The sequence below is a fragment of the Chaetura pelagica genome, unplaced genomic scaffold (genome assembly GCF_000747805.2).
Source record: "Chaetura pelagica isolate M959 unplaced genomic scaffold, ChaPel_1.0 scaffold221, whole genome shotgun sequence".
NCBI classification, from domain to species: Eukaryota; Metazoa; Chordata; class Aves; order Apodiformes; family Apodidae; genus Chaetura; species Chaetura pelagica.
This window is the reverse complement of record NW_009952533.1, coordinates 7,392,830-7,409,756: the sequence shown is the minus strand read 5'-3', so window position 1 is coordinate 7,409,756 and position 16,927 is coordinate 7,392,830. Positions and strand designations below refer to the sequence as shown.

At 39.3% G+C, this 16,927-nt stretch overlaps 1 protein-coding gene across 1 annotated transcript; it reads right to left on the bottom strand.

Moving 5' to 3' along the window:
- Window positions 1-3,934: 3,934 nt before the first annotated feature.
- Window positions 3,935-13,831, bottom strand: ZNF330 (zinc finger protein 330). The gene is made up of 9 exons (XM_010008927.1): window positions 13,661-13,831; window positions 13,369-13,388; window positions 13,191-13,261; window positions 11,045-11,124; window positions 9,628-9,754; window positions 8,821-8,925; window positions 6,374-6,420; window positions 5,141-5,258; window positions 3,935-4,481 (listed from the first exon to the last, which is right to left on the bottom strand). Exons 1-9 carry the CDS (start codon window positions 13,778-13,780, stop codon window positions 4,204-4,206), a joined length of 966 nt encoding a protein of 321 aa, XP_010007229.1. The 5' UTR covers window positions 13,781-13,831; the 3' UTR covers window positions 3,935-4,203.
- Between the last annotated feature and the right edge of the window lie 3,096 nt (window positions 13,832-16,927).

Below are 16,927 nucleotides of genomic sequence, written 5' to 3'. Positions count from 1 at the left end.
GTTATAAAATGTTTACTCTAGTTTCATGGGTAGGAGATGAAGAGTCCAAGCTGCAGGGGGCTGTTGCCAACTGAATGACTCAGATTCTGTCAGTTACTGTTTTCTATTTATGTACCTACAAAACAGGATTGTAAAATTTCTCTGTCTTAATTGCCTTGAGTTTTTAACAAATATTTATGGACTATGTGCAGACTTTCAGGAAATAAGAAATATCTACATCTTGTTAAAAGTTTTGCAGGAATTTATCTCTTCCTGCTTTAAACAGCTTCCTCTTTCAGTCTTGAAAATGTTTGAGTAGAATTGTTAAAATTTAGAAGAAATATTTTTATTAACTTCATGCTGAGCTTTGCTCCATCTTCCTCAGTTCAGCTTATCCTTATGTTTTGTTCCATAACACCTCTTGACATCTTATGATTGATCGATACTAAAGATTATTTTTATTGAATACTCCCACCTGCCTAAGTGGGAGCTTTGTTGTTGGATCCACTGAAAACAGGTCCAGGACCTGGACAGCTGCATGTGATGTCTTGTAAGGCATGCTAATGTGTTTCTGCCTGAACAAATAGGACTGAGCAGTTCTTAAGCTTGTCCTCTAGTTCTCTGCAAAATGCATGCTACTACTTGATCAACTGGCAATCAAAACTGTTCAGTACATTATAATCTTCACATGAATTTGCTGGAAACAAAACCAGCAACCCTACAACAGGATTGCCCAAAAGACTTCCAGTCACAGGTGCTAAATGACACCTAATGCATTAGATACATGTAAGCACCCAATGAATTCATACTGAGTTGATGTTGTTATCATGACAAACCAATGCTAGAAAAGAGCTTACAGAGGTGGCCGGAGCTCTTGTTTTTTAGGGTCTATGGGTACAAATATTACTGTGATTTTGATTCATATTCTACTTAAGCATTGTTTAAATGGTCATCATGGAGATGCAAAAAAAACCAACCAGAAGTGCAAGACTTTATCAAGGTCTTGGTTTCCTGGAGTGCTATACATTACTCTCGAGTATTTCTCGTTATATGTTAAACTCTCCTTCTCTCAGCTCAGACTCTCCTTTATCAGGGACAGGATTTTCAAAGGAAAAGTCAATGCCATGTTCAGTCTCGGGATTTTATTTATCTGACTCCTGCCCCATCAGGAAGCACACCCTGCAGTGCTGCAGTTTTCAAAAGGTGGAGTTGTGTGGGGTTTAAATCCTGGATTCTACTGAGTTGAAAAACCTTTGACAGAAGCAGCTCAGCAGTCACCCCGTACTTGGCAGATTTTGGCAGCATCTGAACTAGCATGAGAATCCTGTGAGTTGTAAAATTTATGTCATCAGTACCACAGCATCCTCATCTTCACATTTAGCAACACCTAAATCAGTTGCTGAATTCAGAAGACCAAGTAAATGAAGCACCAGTTTGCACTTTAGGTGTGGAGATGGCATAGTGCCCTGTCAGTGTCCTACTAATATTCCTCCATGACACGTCAAAATAGGCTAATAGCAATGAAGATAAATGGAGCAGACAGGACTGGAAATCTGTCCTAGACCTGTTTTTCAGTAAAGCTAGGATACCTGCTCATTCTACTTCATCCTGTTCCTGCTGTTTACCTTAAGACAACCAAAATTATGTACTTCCTGTGAAAGCAAGCTCTGAGGATCTATCCCCAACAGACCACATGCTTTTAACTTTAGTAAATAAGCAGAGAAGGATAAGAAAGTAGCACCACACCCTGCCCATCCTGTCACAAATTGACCAACTCCATTAATAGAAAACACTCATGTTTGTCTGCTCTAGCTTGAATCCACCAGATTACTTTAAAGCAGCTTAAACATGCTTGTTTTGACCACTTGAAGGCCAGCCAGTACAGCTCTAATACCTGGGCTCTATTTCCAGCCAGGTTCATAGCACAGGCATGTTCAGTGGTATGAACAGCAGTACAAAGAAAAAGCAAGCAAATGCCTCTGTCCATTGGGGGGTGACCTTGCTAAATTACAGCAGGTATCCTGAGCATCTTTTGTTAGGACAGTGCTGTGGCCTTCCCTTGCAACACTCTCACAGAAACACATTAGCTCTGGAGGATTGATCTTGCAAGGATCAGTGCAAGGACATTTCAATGAGAAAATGAATAATTCTTTACTCTGATTATGATGATTAATTCTGTTACGTCAGCAGCCTTTGGCACAGCCAGTGACAGCAGCAGATTTCATATGGGAAAAAAATCTAATTCAAGAGCCAAAACCTTAAAGAGGAATGTTGTGCAGTTAGGTAATAATATTAATGAAGTGCACTGAAGCAGCTGTAATTTTAGGTAGATGCTGAAATGCACATATTCCCCTCAGTCTTTCAGAAGACTTTCTACAGACATATAATTGCTTTGTGTTTGAAACATCAGCCAAAATAGAAAAGGAGCATAGGAATTGCTGGAATTGACCAGCCACAGATGGATTCAGCTGGGGCAGTTTTTGGACTACAAAGTTGAGCAGAATTTCTATCACAGAGGCCAACTTCACAAATAAGTAATTGCTGTTCAACTGGCAAGCATCCCATTTCCCTCACTTTGAGCTTGCTTTTGCAAAAGGCTAATCACGACATCTATCAGCTACATCATTTAAGATGGGTGGGTCTTTGCTAGCACATGAAACTGGATAGCCTGAGAGTTTAAATTTCTGAAGGGGATTTGGCTTTAAGACTGCATTAAATGGCTTCCTCTCCAGTTCTGAAGGCAAACACTTGACATGCATTGATCAGGCCACATCCTTCTTTCCAGCAGAGTGTTTTCCCCTCAGCTGCCATAACCAAGTTCCGTTCTGTCAGTTTGTTTTGTCTTGGATGCATTCCAGCTCTTTAATGCATTTGGTATGAGAGGCATTTAGGAGGAAAGTGTCAAGGCCAGGTTCCTCAATCCTGTTTTGTTAGGAAATGCTCATTTGGCAATCCTAACATCATTAAAGATGATTCTCAATAGAGTATGCTCTGCCAACATATGACCTTTGGCTGTAAAGAAACAGTAGAGAAAGGACTGCAAAAGTAACTATATAATCAGGTCAGATATTTGACAGGTAACAAGAAATAGCTCTCTTGTATTTAAGCATGGCCTTTAGAAAGCTGGAGTAACACTTCAAGTGGCTGTCCTTGTATCTTCAACTGTCTGCTAAGTTGCTATCCCCTCAACATTCCCCTACAGGAGGAAATTAAATAACATTACTTAGATGTGCAGACTGGAAATTAACATGTTGACTTCCAAATCAGAATGACTGCACACACTTCATGTGTCGCCTCCTCAGATCAGATGTGCTGATCAGTTGTCTAGTAGTAGAACGTTTACATAGAACAGTGTTGGAACCAGTATATCAAACTCCCCTCTGTTTTCCTTTATCAATTCATATACAGTTGTGTCCTATAACTTTTTTTAGTATAATGTACAAAGAAAAGAGCTGAAGGCTAGGCACAGAAGAAACCAGTCTCTTTTTGATTTAATGAGTCTAATGAGAAATTGTCTTACAGATTTCAGTGGTGGAGAGGATACACCAACATTTTTATTGCAATAATTTTTTTATTATCTGGGGTGCTCTTGTCATGACTGCATATAGCACCATTGATAAATATCTATTACTAAAAATGCTGGGAACATTACGTTCAGGCACACAGAGAACTACATTGATCTGCCTTACCTACAGAAACAATTAAGTTATTTTAGTGTCAATTTACACTTTGTATACAACCTGCTTTGCAGCTATTCAAGGGAGATCAATATTTATGACAATTCATTAAAGAATGCAGTTGACTTTTATTGTGCAGATGAAAAAAAGTCACCTACCCACCACTACAGTAACTTTATGAAATCTGTTACCAAATTTATTGTAAAAAATAACTTCCGATGAGCAAATTGAAACAAATTGCACTGTTCCCCTATATTCCTGTACTGATACAAGAAAATGGCATGAAACCATTATATTCAGTAACTCAAGGACAAACCTGTTCTGTTCCTGAGGGGAATAAAAAGATTCTCTTTTTCTCCCTCAGACCCAAACCCAGTATTGGTTTATATAAAAAGAACAACCCACACCTTCACTTGGACTTACTGCAGAACTTCCACTTTACTCTCCAACTTTGATATGTAACTACTTGACTGAGCTATCTTACTGGCATGTAAACAACTCGAGTGAAGCTACTTCCAAGTGTTTATAAATTGCCAAAATACTAAACTTAATTTTCTGCTTCCTCGTAATGTGCATATCCACTAGCATAGGTCCTTCCTAAATTCAGATTGCTGAATACATCCGTGGTCTCGGTATCAGAGTCCTTCCCACCCTCATCATTGTCATCTTCATCATCATCTTCTGCTTCATATTCATCATATTCATCGTCACGATCACCTGCATCTCCAGCCTTGCTGGAGGAGAGGCTCTTCCAGTAGGCATCATAACCAGAAGCTCCATCTGCTTCTTCACCTCCAACCTGTCGGCCAAACTTCAAAGAGCGTGCTGCAGGCAGAGAAAAATCATCATGTCCTCACCCCTCAACAATTTCAACAGAGCATCTGACATGTCTTTTTCCATCTTTTCTCACTCCTCAGCAAAGAGTGCACAATGCTAGTCAGCCTTTTTCTACATCTGGCATTTTCAGGTTTAATGAACCTCAGAACCTTTCTGCTACACACAGTATACCAGCCTGCCTCCTAGTTAGTATAAATGATAACTGCCCCCAGAGTATGATTTAGGTTTTAGGATAAACCTTAGGTATTCTAGTCAAGAAAACCTGTGATTGGATGTGCTTCACAGCTGCAGTATGTACTGTGATCTATTCAAGACTTGTTCAGGTAGATTGTGTGCATGTTGTCAAACGGCGCTTCTGAAATTCATGAGCCATCTTGTAGATTAAATAAAGGCTTAAGTGGTGATTTTTTGCAATTATTCAGTAACTAAAATCTCAAACTGAACGAAAGCTTTCATTGTGTTGGAATCAATTGATGATTAAGAATGAGAGGCTGCTCAATCCTAGAACTAAGACACACAGTTTTTCCCAAAACCACTGCAGCAAAGCTTTGCAAAACAAATTAATCAGACTTGACTCAGTGTTCCTATGCAGAACAGTGAACACCAGTGGTACTTGTACAGCTTGTTAGCTAGAGAAACAGGCTTACTTGACATGCTCAGATCCTTTGTCTGCTGAGTTTCATGGCCACATTTAGGGCAGGGAGGCTCTTTTCCTTTTTCCTGCTTGAAAACCTTACTTCGCACATGATCGTCACAAAAACAAGCCTGTGGGGTGAAAGGAGAATAAAAAGGCTAAATGTTTTAATCATAGAAGCACACTCTTCAGCAAGAAGCAAGCAAATAAAGTGTCTAACAGTACAATTTTCTGGTTCGGATTAAAATTTAATGAGCTCTATCTGCAGTGGAACTGGAGTCTGTGCACAACGCAACCACTTCTGTGTTGAATGTAGTTTCATGGCTTCCTGAGGAAGAGGCTGGATAAAAGTGCTGATAAACAAGTAGAGAAACAAACATACTAAAGGACTGGATTATAGTGCTGCCCACAAGGAGCCTGGCAAACTTTGCTTTACATTGAAAAGCTTAAATAAAACAAAATCAGAGACTTGTGCCAGAATGTAACTAAGTAGTGACCTGAAGGCAAGAATTAGAGATGGAAATTTCACATGTTGAGCACCCGGGTGCCAGTGAAGATATATGGAGAAAGGAATGATTTGGAATATTAAATCAGTGCCATGGGAGACTGCAGGGGAATATATGGAGGGTAAGAAGAGTAAGAGCAGGCAATGAACCAGCACCAGGAGAAATCTGGGCAATGTTGACAATGAAGCAGGTGGAACTTTTTTTTATAAAATTAAGGTGTGTATTGAGGTGTGTAAAACCAAAAGCCTTGTATCAACAAATTAGCTTGTGCATGTGTAAAACTGGATTAGCTGTGGAGATGACTTCTACTGGATCCAGGCTGTAGTCTTTTCTGGTCAGATCATGCTGGACTGCTCTAAAACAACCTCAAACTTTACCTTAGTTCTACCCTTGACCAAAACATATTCCAAAGCCTTGGATTCTGTTCATGACCAAGGATTTGTTTGAGGTTTTTTTAAAAGGCCCAAACATGGTACAGTCCCAAGTTAAACACATAGGATTGGACCAAGTGAAGATCACTTCAACTGGCATAAGGATGCACAACATAGGTTTGTGCTTAACAGGCAATCCCAGATAAAAGCCCTTTTGTCCTCTCTAAATCAGCCCCCAGGCCTCCAAACCTAATACAGAAGTATACATATTTTTTAATAATGCAGAGGAAGACAAGACAAGGCTTGATTCCAGCCTTGGAGGCTAAAGTGAACAAGTCTAAAATCATAGCTACTTGCAACTGTCTTTACCTTACAACGCAGGCATGAATGCTGCCCAAGCCTGTTACAGGAAACACCTGGTGAAGAAAATAAGTAAAATTCAGTACTTGGACCCTGCAGATCTGTGATGTTCTTAAAACCTTGTAAAAGTATATAATAATGTAATTGAGGCATTTAATTTTTAATTCCCTGACACAACTGCACTTCAGCAACAAGAATCAGTCATTTTAGAATCACAGAATCATAGAATGGTTAAGGTTGCAAGAGACTTTAAAGATCATCAGGTTTCAGCCCCCTTGATATGAGCAGGGAGACCTCACAGCCAAGTTTCTGGAAGAAGTAATTACTACAGGGCTGGGGCTTGTATTTTACAATACAGTATCATTTTGCTAGGGTTTAAGTCTAAACCTCATTGCAGTAAGGTAATTTTTTGACACAAAGTTGAAGAGGGGAAAAATTTTAACTACTTCTTGAGTTTCCGAACTTTTACAAACAGAAGTTTCAGAACCAATTTGGTATTAAGTGATCATCTTGCTTTTTCTTTTCTCACAATGTCAAAAGGAGAGCTAGCATTTTACAGTCACTTTAAACAATGGTGCGGCAGCCTTTAATACCTTTATCTCATTTAAATGGGATGTAAGAACACTGAAAGCTTGCAAACTTCCAGAGCTGGAACAGTTGTTCTGTATTTTCTGTCATGTTCTGTGGAAATGCACTTTATTGCACACAACTTGACATGAAAATCTGTCTTAAAGAATTGTAGCTGACACATGAGCTAAAGAGCAGAACCAGTGCTCACAATCTAACTTGCCTTGAAGCTTCAAATAGATTCTTTACTCCACTAGAGGGAGTGTAGCAAAGGCAACACAGGATCTGGCAACACAGAGCTGGAAGTTCTTCCTCAAGAAGCAGTAATAGGTATTTTATCAGTCTCTGTGCAATTACTGATTCCATTCCAGCTTACCTTATCCCTGTGACAGCAATTTTTTTTATTTTGAAGTAATATCATGAGCTCTTCACATGACCAGGACAGCCACAGGATTTAGTGCTCTGTCATATTTAAAGATGGAATTGGAAATGCTGATACATAGATATTCAAATATTTCTCGAGTATCTTTAACAAAATCCTCTCAGACAGTGATGGAAAACAACAGAACCCTTTCACAGCTAGAGTGGGATTTAGACTACAATTACATGACTGCATTTGAAGTTCATTAATTCTGTAGAAGTTCAGGTTTTATAATCTTGTTGCCACAAACTGATAAAAAAATCCTGTCTCTCTATGTACCATGAAACACTGAACAAAGTGAAAACCCTCAAAAACCCACTCTATTCAGGGTGTGACATCACATCTGTGAATTAAAAGCTTCCAACAGTCATGGAAAAAGCATTGTGGAACAGTTGCTGCTGCTTCAATACTGCTCTGCAGGAAGACATCCTAGCAGAATCTATCAAGGGAAACTAATCAAGGCCTAGAAAATAGCTGGCTGTGAAAAAAACCAAAAAGATGGGAGATGAAAAGGAGATAAGAGATTTCTAAAGAGACAGACTATAACACTGAAATCAACAAATACTCTGAATTGGGAGAAATAAACTGGGACACAAGATTAGTCAGCTCTGAATAAAAGCTTTACACATGACAAAGAGTACCCTGAATTTCTATACTAATGAGTGAAAATGTTATAGTAAAAATAAAATGTATACAAGCTTTGGAAGGGGAAAATGCTTTTCTCATGGGATAAACCAAATAGTTAATGGTGGGTAGAAAAATATTTTTACAGAAGATTAGACATGTACATTCTTGTTTTTCTTTGTGGCTTGTGTTTTTTTAACTTAAAGTGTCTCTGTTTAAGCCAGAGACGAGTAGTGGACTAGGAAAGTCAGGCAAGGCCATCATGTTCTCTTACAAGTACCAGCCTCACTTCTGTCCATATAATTAATTGAAGTTCAAAGGATACAGTCTTCAGCTACCTTTTGCAAAATAGATGCAAACCGTTCACCAACATACAGGTCATCCATAGAAATCTGGGAAAGTTTAGCCAGACTACAGAGGTCATATTATTTATGGCAGCTGTTTTCTGTGAGAACAGGTATCTATAAAGAGCTTATCAAAGGGTCAGAAGGGTGGCAGAGAGCTTGCTCTTGCCTGGGGAGTAAAAAAGCTGCATCAGCAGTGCCTGCAGTTTGGCCACTGCCAACACTGCAACTTTAGAGACTGCTGGCTCCTGCAAAGGCAACTTCCCATGGGAGGCCAGGGAAACAACTGCTGTGTACAATCTGACATGGAAGGTTGGAGACAAAAGCTCTAGTCTAGATAACTGGATTTCAAAAGCAAGCACGTAAGAAACATAGGCTCCTTCCTCCGGGGGTGGCTAAATCTATCTGGAAACTGTGATGGAGAGTATTCTGTAGCACAGAGGAAACAACTGGAGAGTCTGCTTAGCTGTGGTGAAAGGGAGCATGGATAAGTAACTTACATTTAAATGTCTCTGCTTCCAAAACTTGGCAGCTGGCTTGATGTTCAAACTGATCATCTTCACAGAGGAAATTGTGGCAAAATGAGCAGGCAAATATTCTGCCTCCTAAAAGATGTATCAAGGTGAAATAATCAGCGATGGGCATAGGCAACAAGTTCTGATCTGCATACAATTTAGGTGGTAGTTTTGACTGAAGACCAGTTCTTTCTTCTGTCACAAATGTTTTAAAGTCCTAAATTACACACTGCATTCATTTTTACACTGAAAAATACATCATACAATACAAGGCAGCATAAATAGAAAACATTACTTCTGACTAAAATGTTCTTAATTTTAGTTTGAATATGGCATTAAGTGTTTTTCTTAGATCAGTCTCTCTCATCCAGCCTCCTCCCCTCCCACCCCCTCACCTCAGTTTCACACTTGAAATAAACACTTTAAAGGATTCCACCAATAGAGATCAGTATGGTTTGTTAAGCAACTGGGAATCCAAATACCTGTGCTAGCACAGGTGAATGGAGTAGAGAAAGCAGAAAATTGTATTGGCAACCTGATGCAGTGCTTAATTTTGTTTAAGGATTCAGCTGATAGGGCAGTTAATACTTAACACAACCATCGCCTCAATGAGCACACTTTTCTTGAGCAGGTCATTTACCTTCCCCACTGCATAAGGTCCATACCTGGCTTGCAACAAACATACTGAAAGGACTAATGAGTGAAGATTAAAAACATTAAAAATATAGGTACAAAAACTTAAGTATGAGGAGAAAAGTATTGTTCAGATTTTCTTAAATGTGAGCAACCTACCGTGGTCCCACACGCTTCTTTCGCACTCAATACATTCCGCATCTGCGAGAGGGCAGGTACACGCATGTGTGCTGAGACACTTCCTCCCATGACACACCCAAGCTTCACAGAAATCACAGATTGCACCCTGCAATTACAGAAACATATTTTGGAACTTCTTCAATGCCTAAAAGGACTCTCTTTTGCTGTGACATTAAGTATCCCAAATATCCATTCTCTTGGTGGGTTCATTCCAGTAGAGCAAGAGAGCATGACCTGCATCTGTATTCCTACCAAGCTGCTTCACAGTTCATCTTGTTTGCTTGATACTATTTTTTGCAGTATTAAATGTAATGCAAAATAACTTGCTCTCCTCTGTACTGTATGCATAAAAATTGTGTCCTCCAGCTGAAGCCTGAGAGAAGTAATGATAATGTTCTGGTAAAAATGTCATTTCAAAAAAAGACCTGAAAGATGCCACTAGATTGTAACAGATGAAATCACTTGTTTAGATTTTAAGCCATGCTGTATTAGGACAAAAGTTCTGCAGACAGCAAAGATCAAATAACTCATTAGATGTAAGTTAGACCCTTTAATTTGCATTTTGATCAAACTATAAGATCTATACAGCAACTGCCTCTTAACTGTAGCGTTTTAGATGGCTGCTCAGTCCCTGTGTAACAAACTACCATGTGCATTATGTGCACGCAAAGATAAGAAAATAATGGGGAAACCAAAGTAACTGTTGATAAAAATACTGCATTAGTGAACACACAGAATGAGCTTAAGAATATCTGACTGGAAAGGCTAGCTGTGGTACTGAGAAGCTGACTGCCAACTGGAGGCAGAAACAGGACAGATGGTTAGTCCATACAGCATTTAATCCAGGGGCTATAATACCTTGCCATGCCTTGCTTTCCAGAACAGAGTAACAACTAACTTGTCCTTCCAAGAGCAAAAATTCAGAGGTCAGAAGTTATGACTACCTCTGCTGAGAGCCCAAATGACTTGCTTTTTAAAAAAATCCCCCCTTAATGTCATGGAACAGATTCCATCCAGTGATCTCAATATTCTAGAGACTATTGGTAAGACAGCAACAAAAGTCCTCTAGGTTCTACAGGATGGTCCTAGATTTTAATGGAGACTAGGAATTGGCTATGGGGCAGGTAAGCTCCAGTGTTGTTAATGCATGTGCTTAGGGCCTGTCATCAATGCAGATCTGTTAGCATCTAGGACGTGTGTCAAGAGTTTGCAGAAGCTGAATCTAAAACCACAAAATTAAGGTTACCAGTATAAGGGAAAAATCAGTTTTTAATGGTAAGATGAAAAAAAAATCTTCGTGTGGTACATGTTATTTTTCAATTTGGTTTTATTTTATTCCAGAAAGATTTGCACAGAATAACCTCATAGTGCAAAAAAGCTAATTTTATATACATACCACCATTGCTAGTCCAGTACTGTACACACCAGCATGTTTTATAACACAGTCTGAAGACTTCATCATGCATTTGGTTTTTCCTGTTTAAAAAAAAAAAAGCAAGCAAGAAAATTCCATTAAAAATTTAGAAGGAATGTTCACACAACAGCAGTACTTCAACCAAATGCCTGCACTTAATTGTAAATGTAGGTAAAAATAATGCAAACAAATGCCTGCAATCTGCAACCCACCTTCACATCTCCCTCAGATCAAATTAATTATTGTCTGTTTCCAGCCACAATTTCTTGGCCCAGTGCTGAGATAATGAGGCAATGTGTTGTCCTGCTGTATGTTTTTAGGCATTGGCAAGAGTTTCAAATGTCAAAACAAATGAGAGAACAAAATAAAGGAGAAAGTCAAACAATAACATCATAAAAAGTTGTGTTTTAAACTGGTGCTAGTTCTATCCTATCATAAAAGCAACATGTGTGATGAGTATGAGGTCCTCTGAAAAAAAAAGTACTCCTGGTGATTTAATTGCTTACAAGTACACAACTAGTTGTGGTGGTGGTTGTTAAAACCATATGAGATTATTTCCTAGAAAACAGAACTCCTTTCAAATGCAAGGGATGAGTAGGAGAAAAAGCCATCGTCTGCACTTAAGTCATTCTGACGCAAGTACAACATTCCTTTTACTCCTTGCCTCTGACATAAACAGTCTACAAGGAAGATCATGCTCTGTATGCATTTATGCAAGCAAAAACAAATCTTGCAGCTAGTCTAGGCAATAGTTTTACTGCTGTTATAGGCTGCTGTGCCACAGACTCCTTTGGTGTCTCTGCTACTGCCTGCTTAGAGAAACTAACAAAAGGGTGCTCCCTGCAAACCCATTCCAGAGCTGACCAAACCAATTCTACTCTGAGAATGTAATTAAAATCCTAACATCAGCAGAGTTCTGCATTAAATTGCACCTCAGACAGCAAATGGCACTTAGAGTGAGAAAGGACCAGTAGTGGGCAATGTGAGGTGGTGTGGATATTACTGGGTCTGGAGCACTGTAATACAGCCACCTTGCTTCCATCCCCCAGGGAATTCTCTAAGATGCTGATGGTTTATAGGGGCTGTCCCTAACACTTGATTCACCATCAAACAGCTCTAATGATTTTTTTGTCTTGGAAAACACTAGTTCTCAATATAACTTTGTGGTTGTTATTAGGAATGCTTTTCCTCCAGAAACATACTGCAGATTATGATGAATTCAACACAAAGGCTTCAACTTCAGATGTATAATATACTGTGGGATAGACAGCACATTTTTAGTACTGCACTGCCTGATGACAGAAGGCAGATTTATGAAGGATGACACACTGCCATTGCACACTAACAGCCTGGCTTCTAGAAATGCTCAGTATCTGCAAGTCCCAGAAAAGGCACTGGAAACTGCAGATGTCAGAAGCCAGAGAGTCAAACAAAAAAACAGCCCAATTGTTTCATGACAGATTGAAAATCTGAAAGGATGTGTTGAAACAGTAAAACAAAATTCTCTAAGTATGAAACTAACATTAACAGATTAACAACTGCAAGCAAGCAGTTGCTTAAAAAGGGGGCATTTTAGCCTGATTCTGAGCCAAGTTCTGTCACTAGGAGTCCTCCTCTTCTGACTTCAAAGCATCAGCCCTCTAGCACATATCACGTAATAGGCTGCTCATATTATTTCTAAAACCATACAAGGTGAATAATGTACTGTTGCTTAAATTAATATGAAACAGATCAGAAATTATATCACCCCTAAAAGGCAGTATTTATTGGTGCCTTGCTGGCAGTCAGAGCATTTTTAACTTTGCTGTTATGAAACTATATGTATTCAATCTAGGGAAATGGTCAGTCATATGTTCTCAACCCTAAAAGGCAGTGAGACAAATTCTTAAGATCAAATACTGAAGACAAGTCCATGACCCAGACTTGCAAACATCTGGGGGTCAGAGGCACACGCATTAGCGCATGACCAAGCAAGATCTCTTTTCAAGGAGGATATTCACAGCAGACTTAGAAGAACCTACTCCAAAAATCACAAAGGTACTTTAAGACAAAGGTACCCAACTGCCATGAGTTTAACTCCACAAATGGGACTGAGGGTAGCATGTTTTCCTTCATTATTTCTACTTACCACATTGCGCACAAATGGGTAATTTTTGAACAGAGTTACAGAAGTAGCAAAAAGCTCTATTCTTCTGTCGCCTGGGTACATGGAAGGGAGGAAAAAAAAAAGCATGTGTTAAGGAAAAACAAATGTTTGGAGCCAATTAATATTAATCTACTGGGTTTAGAATGGGAAAAATGCTCACCTTTGGCACTTATCGCATTCCTAAATAAAAGAAATAAAGTAATGGTAATTATTTTTACTCTAGGTAAAATATGTAAACATTTCAGACCTCACAGAGACTCTGAATTAAGTTCTGGTTAGGAACCAAACTTTTTATCCAAGTCTTGTATCTCTGAAGCAAATTTAACCCTAAATATAAAAGAAAGATGGTAGGAAGAATAACATTCTGGTGGCATTAAATACAGTGTTTTATCACTGGTTTTACAGAATCTAAAATCAAGCATTGTAATATAAACCACTTAAGGATATTTTACCATTGAAGCATTGCAAGGATGTTTGGCTAAATCTATGTTGGCCCTTGAAGCCCGTATCTGCTTTTCACGTTCACGACGGTTCTCGGCTTTCTTACGAGCACCAGTCTTCTTTTTAGGCATTTTTCACTATCTGTGAGGGGAAATAAATTGGTATGTAATGAAGGCACACAAAACTACATATGTAAATACACGGATACACATGACACATGCAGTACCAAAAATGGACCTTGTTTCCATATTAACTTCTCCATTTCCTTTTTTCAAAGCTTCTATTCAAATGTAGGGTAAGGAGCCTTAGGAAGAGACATGTGATGAACCATAAAGAACCTTGTGATCTAGAAAGGATTTTGGCATCTTAAACTTTGTGATTAACTATCTTTGAAGTGTTTTGGCCTTAAAAAACACACAATCCAAACCTGTTACGTTTTGTAGGTTTGCTTGTGATGGGCCCCTCTTTTTTTTGTTTGCCTTGTCTATTTAATAAGGACTATATTCAGCTTATTTTCTCTTCAACTTCTCTTTTGTCTCACGCTCCCTAACTACTTCAATCAGTTAAAAAGCTTTCTTCAGGTAGGCAAATCACGCAGTACTGCAAAAATGCAAATTTCACACTTCATGAAAGCTTTGAAAACAAAATGTCTTTATAGATTTAAGAGCTGTGACAAAGGTACATTTGCACTGTTTATTTATCATTCTAGCACATTAACAATAATGAAGATATGAGCATGCACTGCTTTAAGATGCCCCTGTTTCCCAGGAAAGGTTTACACTAATTTAATTCCATCTGGTTCAATATGTGTGTCTATTTTAACACTCTAGGAAGGAACCAATGCAATACAGTGGTGAGATCATCAGGCAATCAATCCAACCACTGTCCTCTTGTCATCTTCACAATGACCTGTGCAGCACTTTATTCTGCACTTATAATAAACTAGGCAAGTATTATCCTTACTTCACAAAATGGACAACTGAGAGATTAAAGGTGGGGTCTGGTGTTAGAATTTCTCTTCTCAACACAAGCACAACAGACACCCTTCCTTAAGATCCATCTTTATCATCTCACCATTTCTGCTGACTTAACTGTTGTTCATGTCACATTCTAAACCAGATGCAAGTTAAAAGCAAAACCAAAAAAATATAACAAACAAGCACCCCCAAGACCCAAATGAGTACAATCTGATGGAGGAAGGCAGTGAAGGGGGCAGCAGGGTGCTTAGCAAGCACAGAAATAAGAAAGCAGATAAGGAAGAGGCAAGGACCTCATCACAGCCAAAAAAAAATAATCTTTATTAAACATAGTTCTAAAAAAACCAGTCTAGGGCCCAGGTGGACACTTCTTTGTGATGCAGCTACTGATCAATACTTCTTTGCAGATGACAAAATGGCTGAACTTTTGGATGTGTTTAGCACTGATTCTGGCACCTCACCACAGTGCTTCTGTTTTGAATCTGGCCTCTCTATAAAGTTGTCCCAACACAGATTGCATTGTGCAACTAACCCACAGTTCTTTTAGCTACAAATACACCCAACTGTGTGCCTTGCTCTGCCTCTGATTTCTAAAACTGCAGAAAGGTACTTTAAGTAACTGATAGCAGACTTGAGTGTCATCTTAAAAACTCAGTCTCCAGTTACAGAATTTGAAGAAAATCAGTACAGACTTGGTGATTGGCAGAAACCATCCCACATGATGAGACAGCTATGCCCAGGCAAAGTTCTTCTCATTCCAGTAGGTTCCTGAGAAGCTACCAGGGCTGCTGGCTTGAGGAAATGGGAGGTGCCTGCTCTCCCCTAGCTCAAAGCAGACATAAAGACGTGCATTCTGGCATCTCTGAGCAGAGCTGCAGTTTTAACAGGCAGTGAGCGGTAACAGCCTAAAATTGAAAGAAAAATTAGCCTTTTTCTTCAAAAGGTCTTATAAAATAAACCCAACAAAGAAATACATTGTCCTGACCAAATACTAAAATTTGTTTTTGAATGCACACATAAATCAGTTTTCTCACCCAGGAGCATTTTGCACCTTGTTTAAATTGTATTAGTGTCATAGTCAAAATCATATTGCTGAGCTGCCTGCTGGCAACTGTCATTCTAAAGCATGGTATTTTGACACTGATTTTCAAACTGCCCAAATGCTGATTTAACAACAGAATCTAATGGTTAGTATTGATACCTTGACTTCTCCACATTATCTCATAATTGAAAGCACCAAGATGCAAACTGTTTTCATGACAAGCACTGTCTGAGTGACTCCCAAGGACACTGATGATGAGAAAACTTTTAAGATGGTAGTTTTTAGAAAGTTGCACTAAACTAAATAACAACAGAATGGCAATGTCAGATTCTTTTAACAAAGCCATCAAGTCAATCCAAGCTTTTTAACACCATCCAATAAACAACATCCTACAGATCAATATTCTATCACTCTTTTCCTCTGAGCTTCCACTTGAGATGTTTGTTGTCTTTGCCGCAAGTTCTAAATGTTTAAGGAATTCACCATCTTCTGACCACAGTATAATAGTATAAAATCTTTGTTTACCTGCAATTCCTTTCCGATCAGAGTACTGCACCTTTTAAAAGCAGTATTTAAAATGTGTCTGCAGTATGTTCTGCCTCCACTTTTGGCAACACTTCTGTAATGAGGCTGATGGATGACTCAAAAACGTATTTAGGCACCACAACAGCATTACCAAATGCTCAGAGAGAAAAGACCCAGTGCTATCTGTCTGCAGTCCAGCTCCTCCGCAGGGCGCATGGGCATGTGTCCCCAGCACTGTATGTTTCATTCTGTAAGTTTCACCAACTGTTGCTCACCTGCTTTGTGATTTGCCAACATAAACACAGGCAAGGACAGCAGTTCCCACCACTGCTCTGAAGACTGCTCGTGCATTTTACCTGATGGTTGTGCTATGTAAAATACATAATGTCTGGCATTTAAACTCTGTTGAGGTCACAGAATGCCTATGCCATTTTTTCTGCCCTCTAGAAGGTTGTCCTCGATGAGGTCCCAAAGACACACCCTAAGTTTGCAGCAGACAGGAGAGCAGACAGCACCAGCAGATTTCTGGACCTTCTGTGCTGAGCACGACATCCCCTTGCTTTGTACCACCTTTTCTTGTATGACACACCACCCTGCTGCCACAACCACAAGGAACAGCTGCAGCGAGCAGCTCACCCGGGGGCAGAGCTGAGCTGCTGCCTCACCCCCGTCCTGCCACGCGAACAGCAACAACCGAACGGGCCCTTCTGCGTTGCACGGCTTCTTGTACTTGC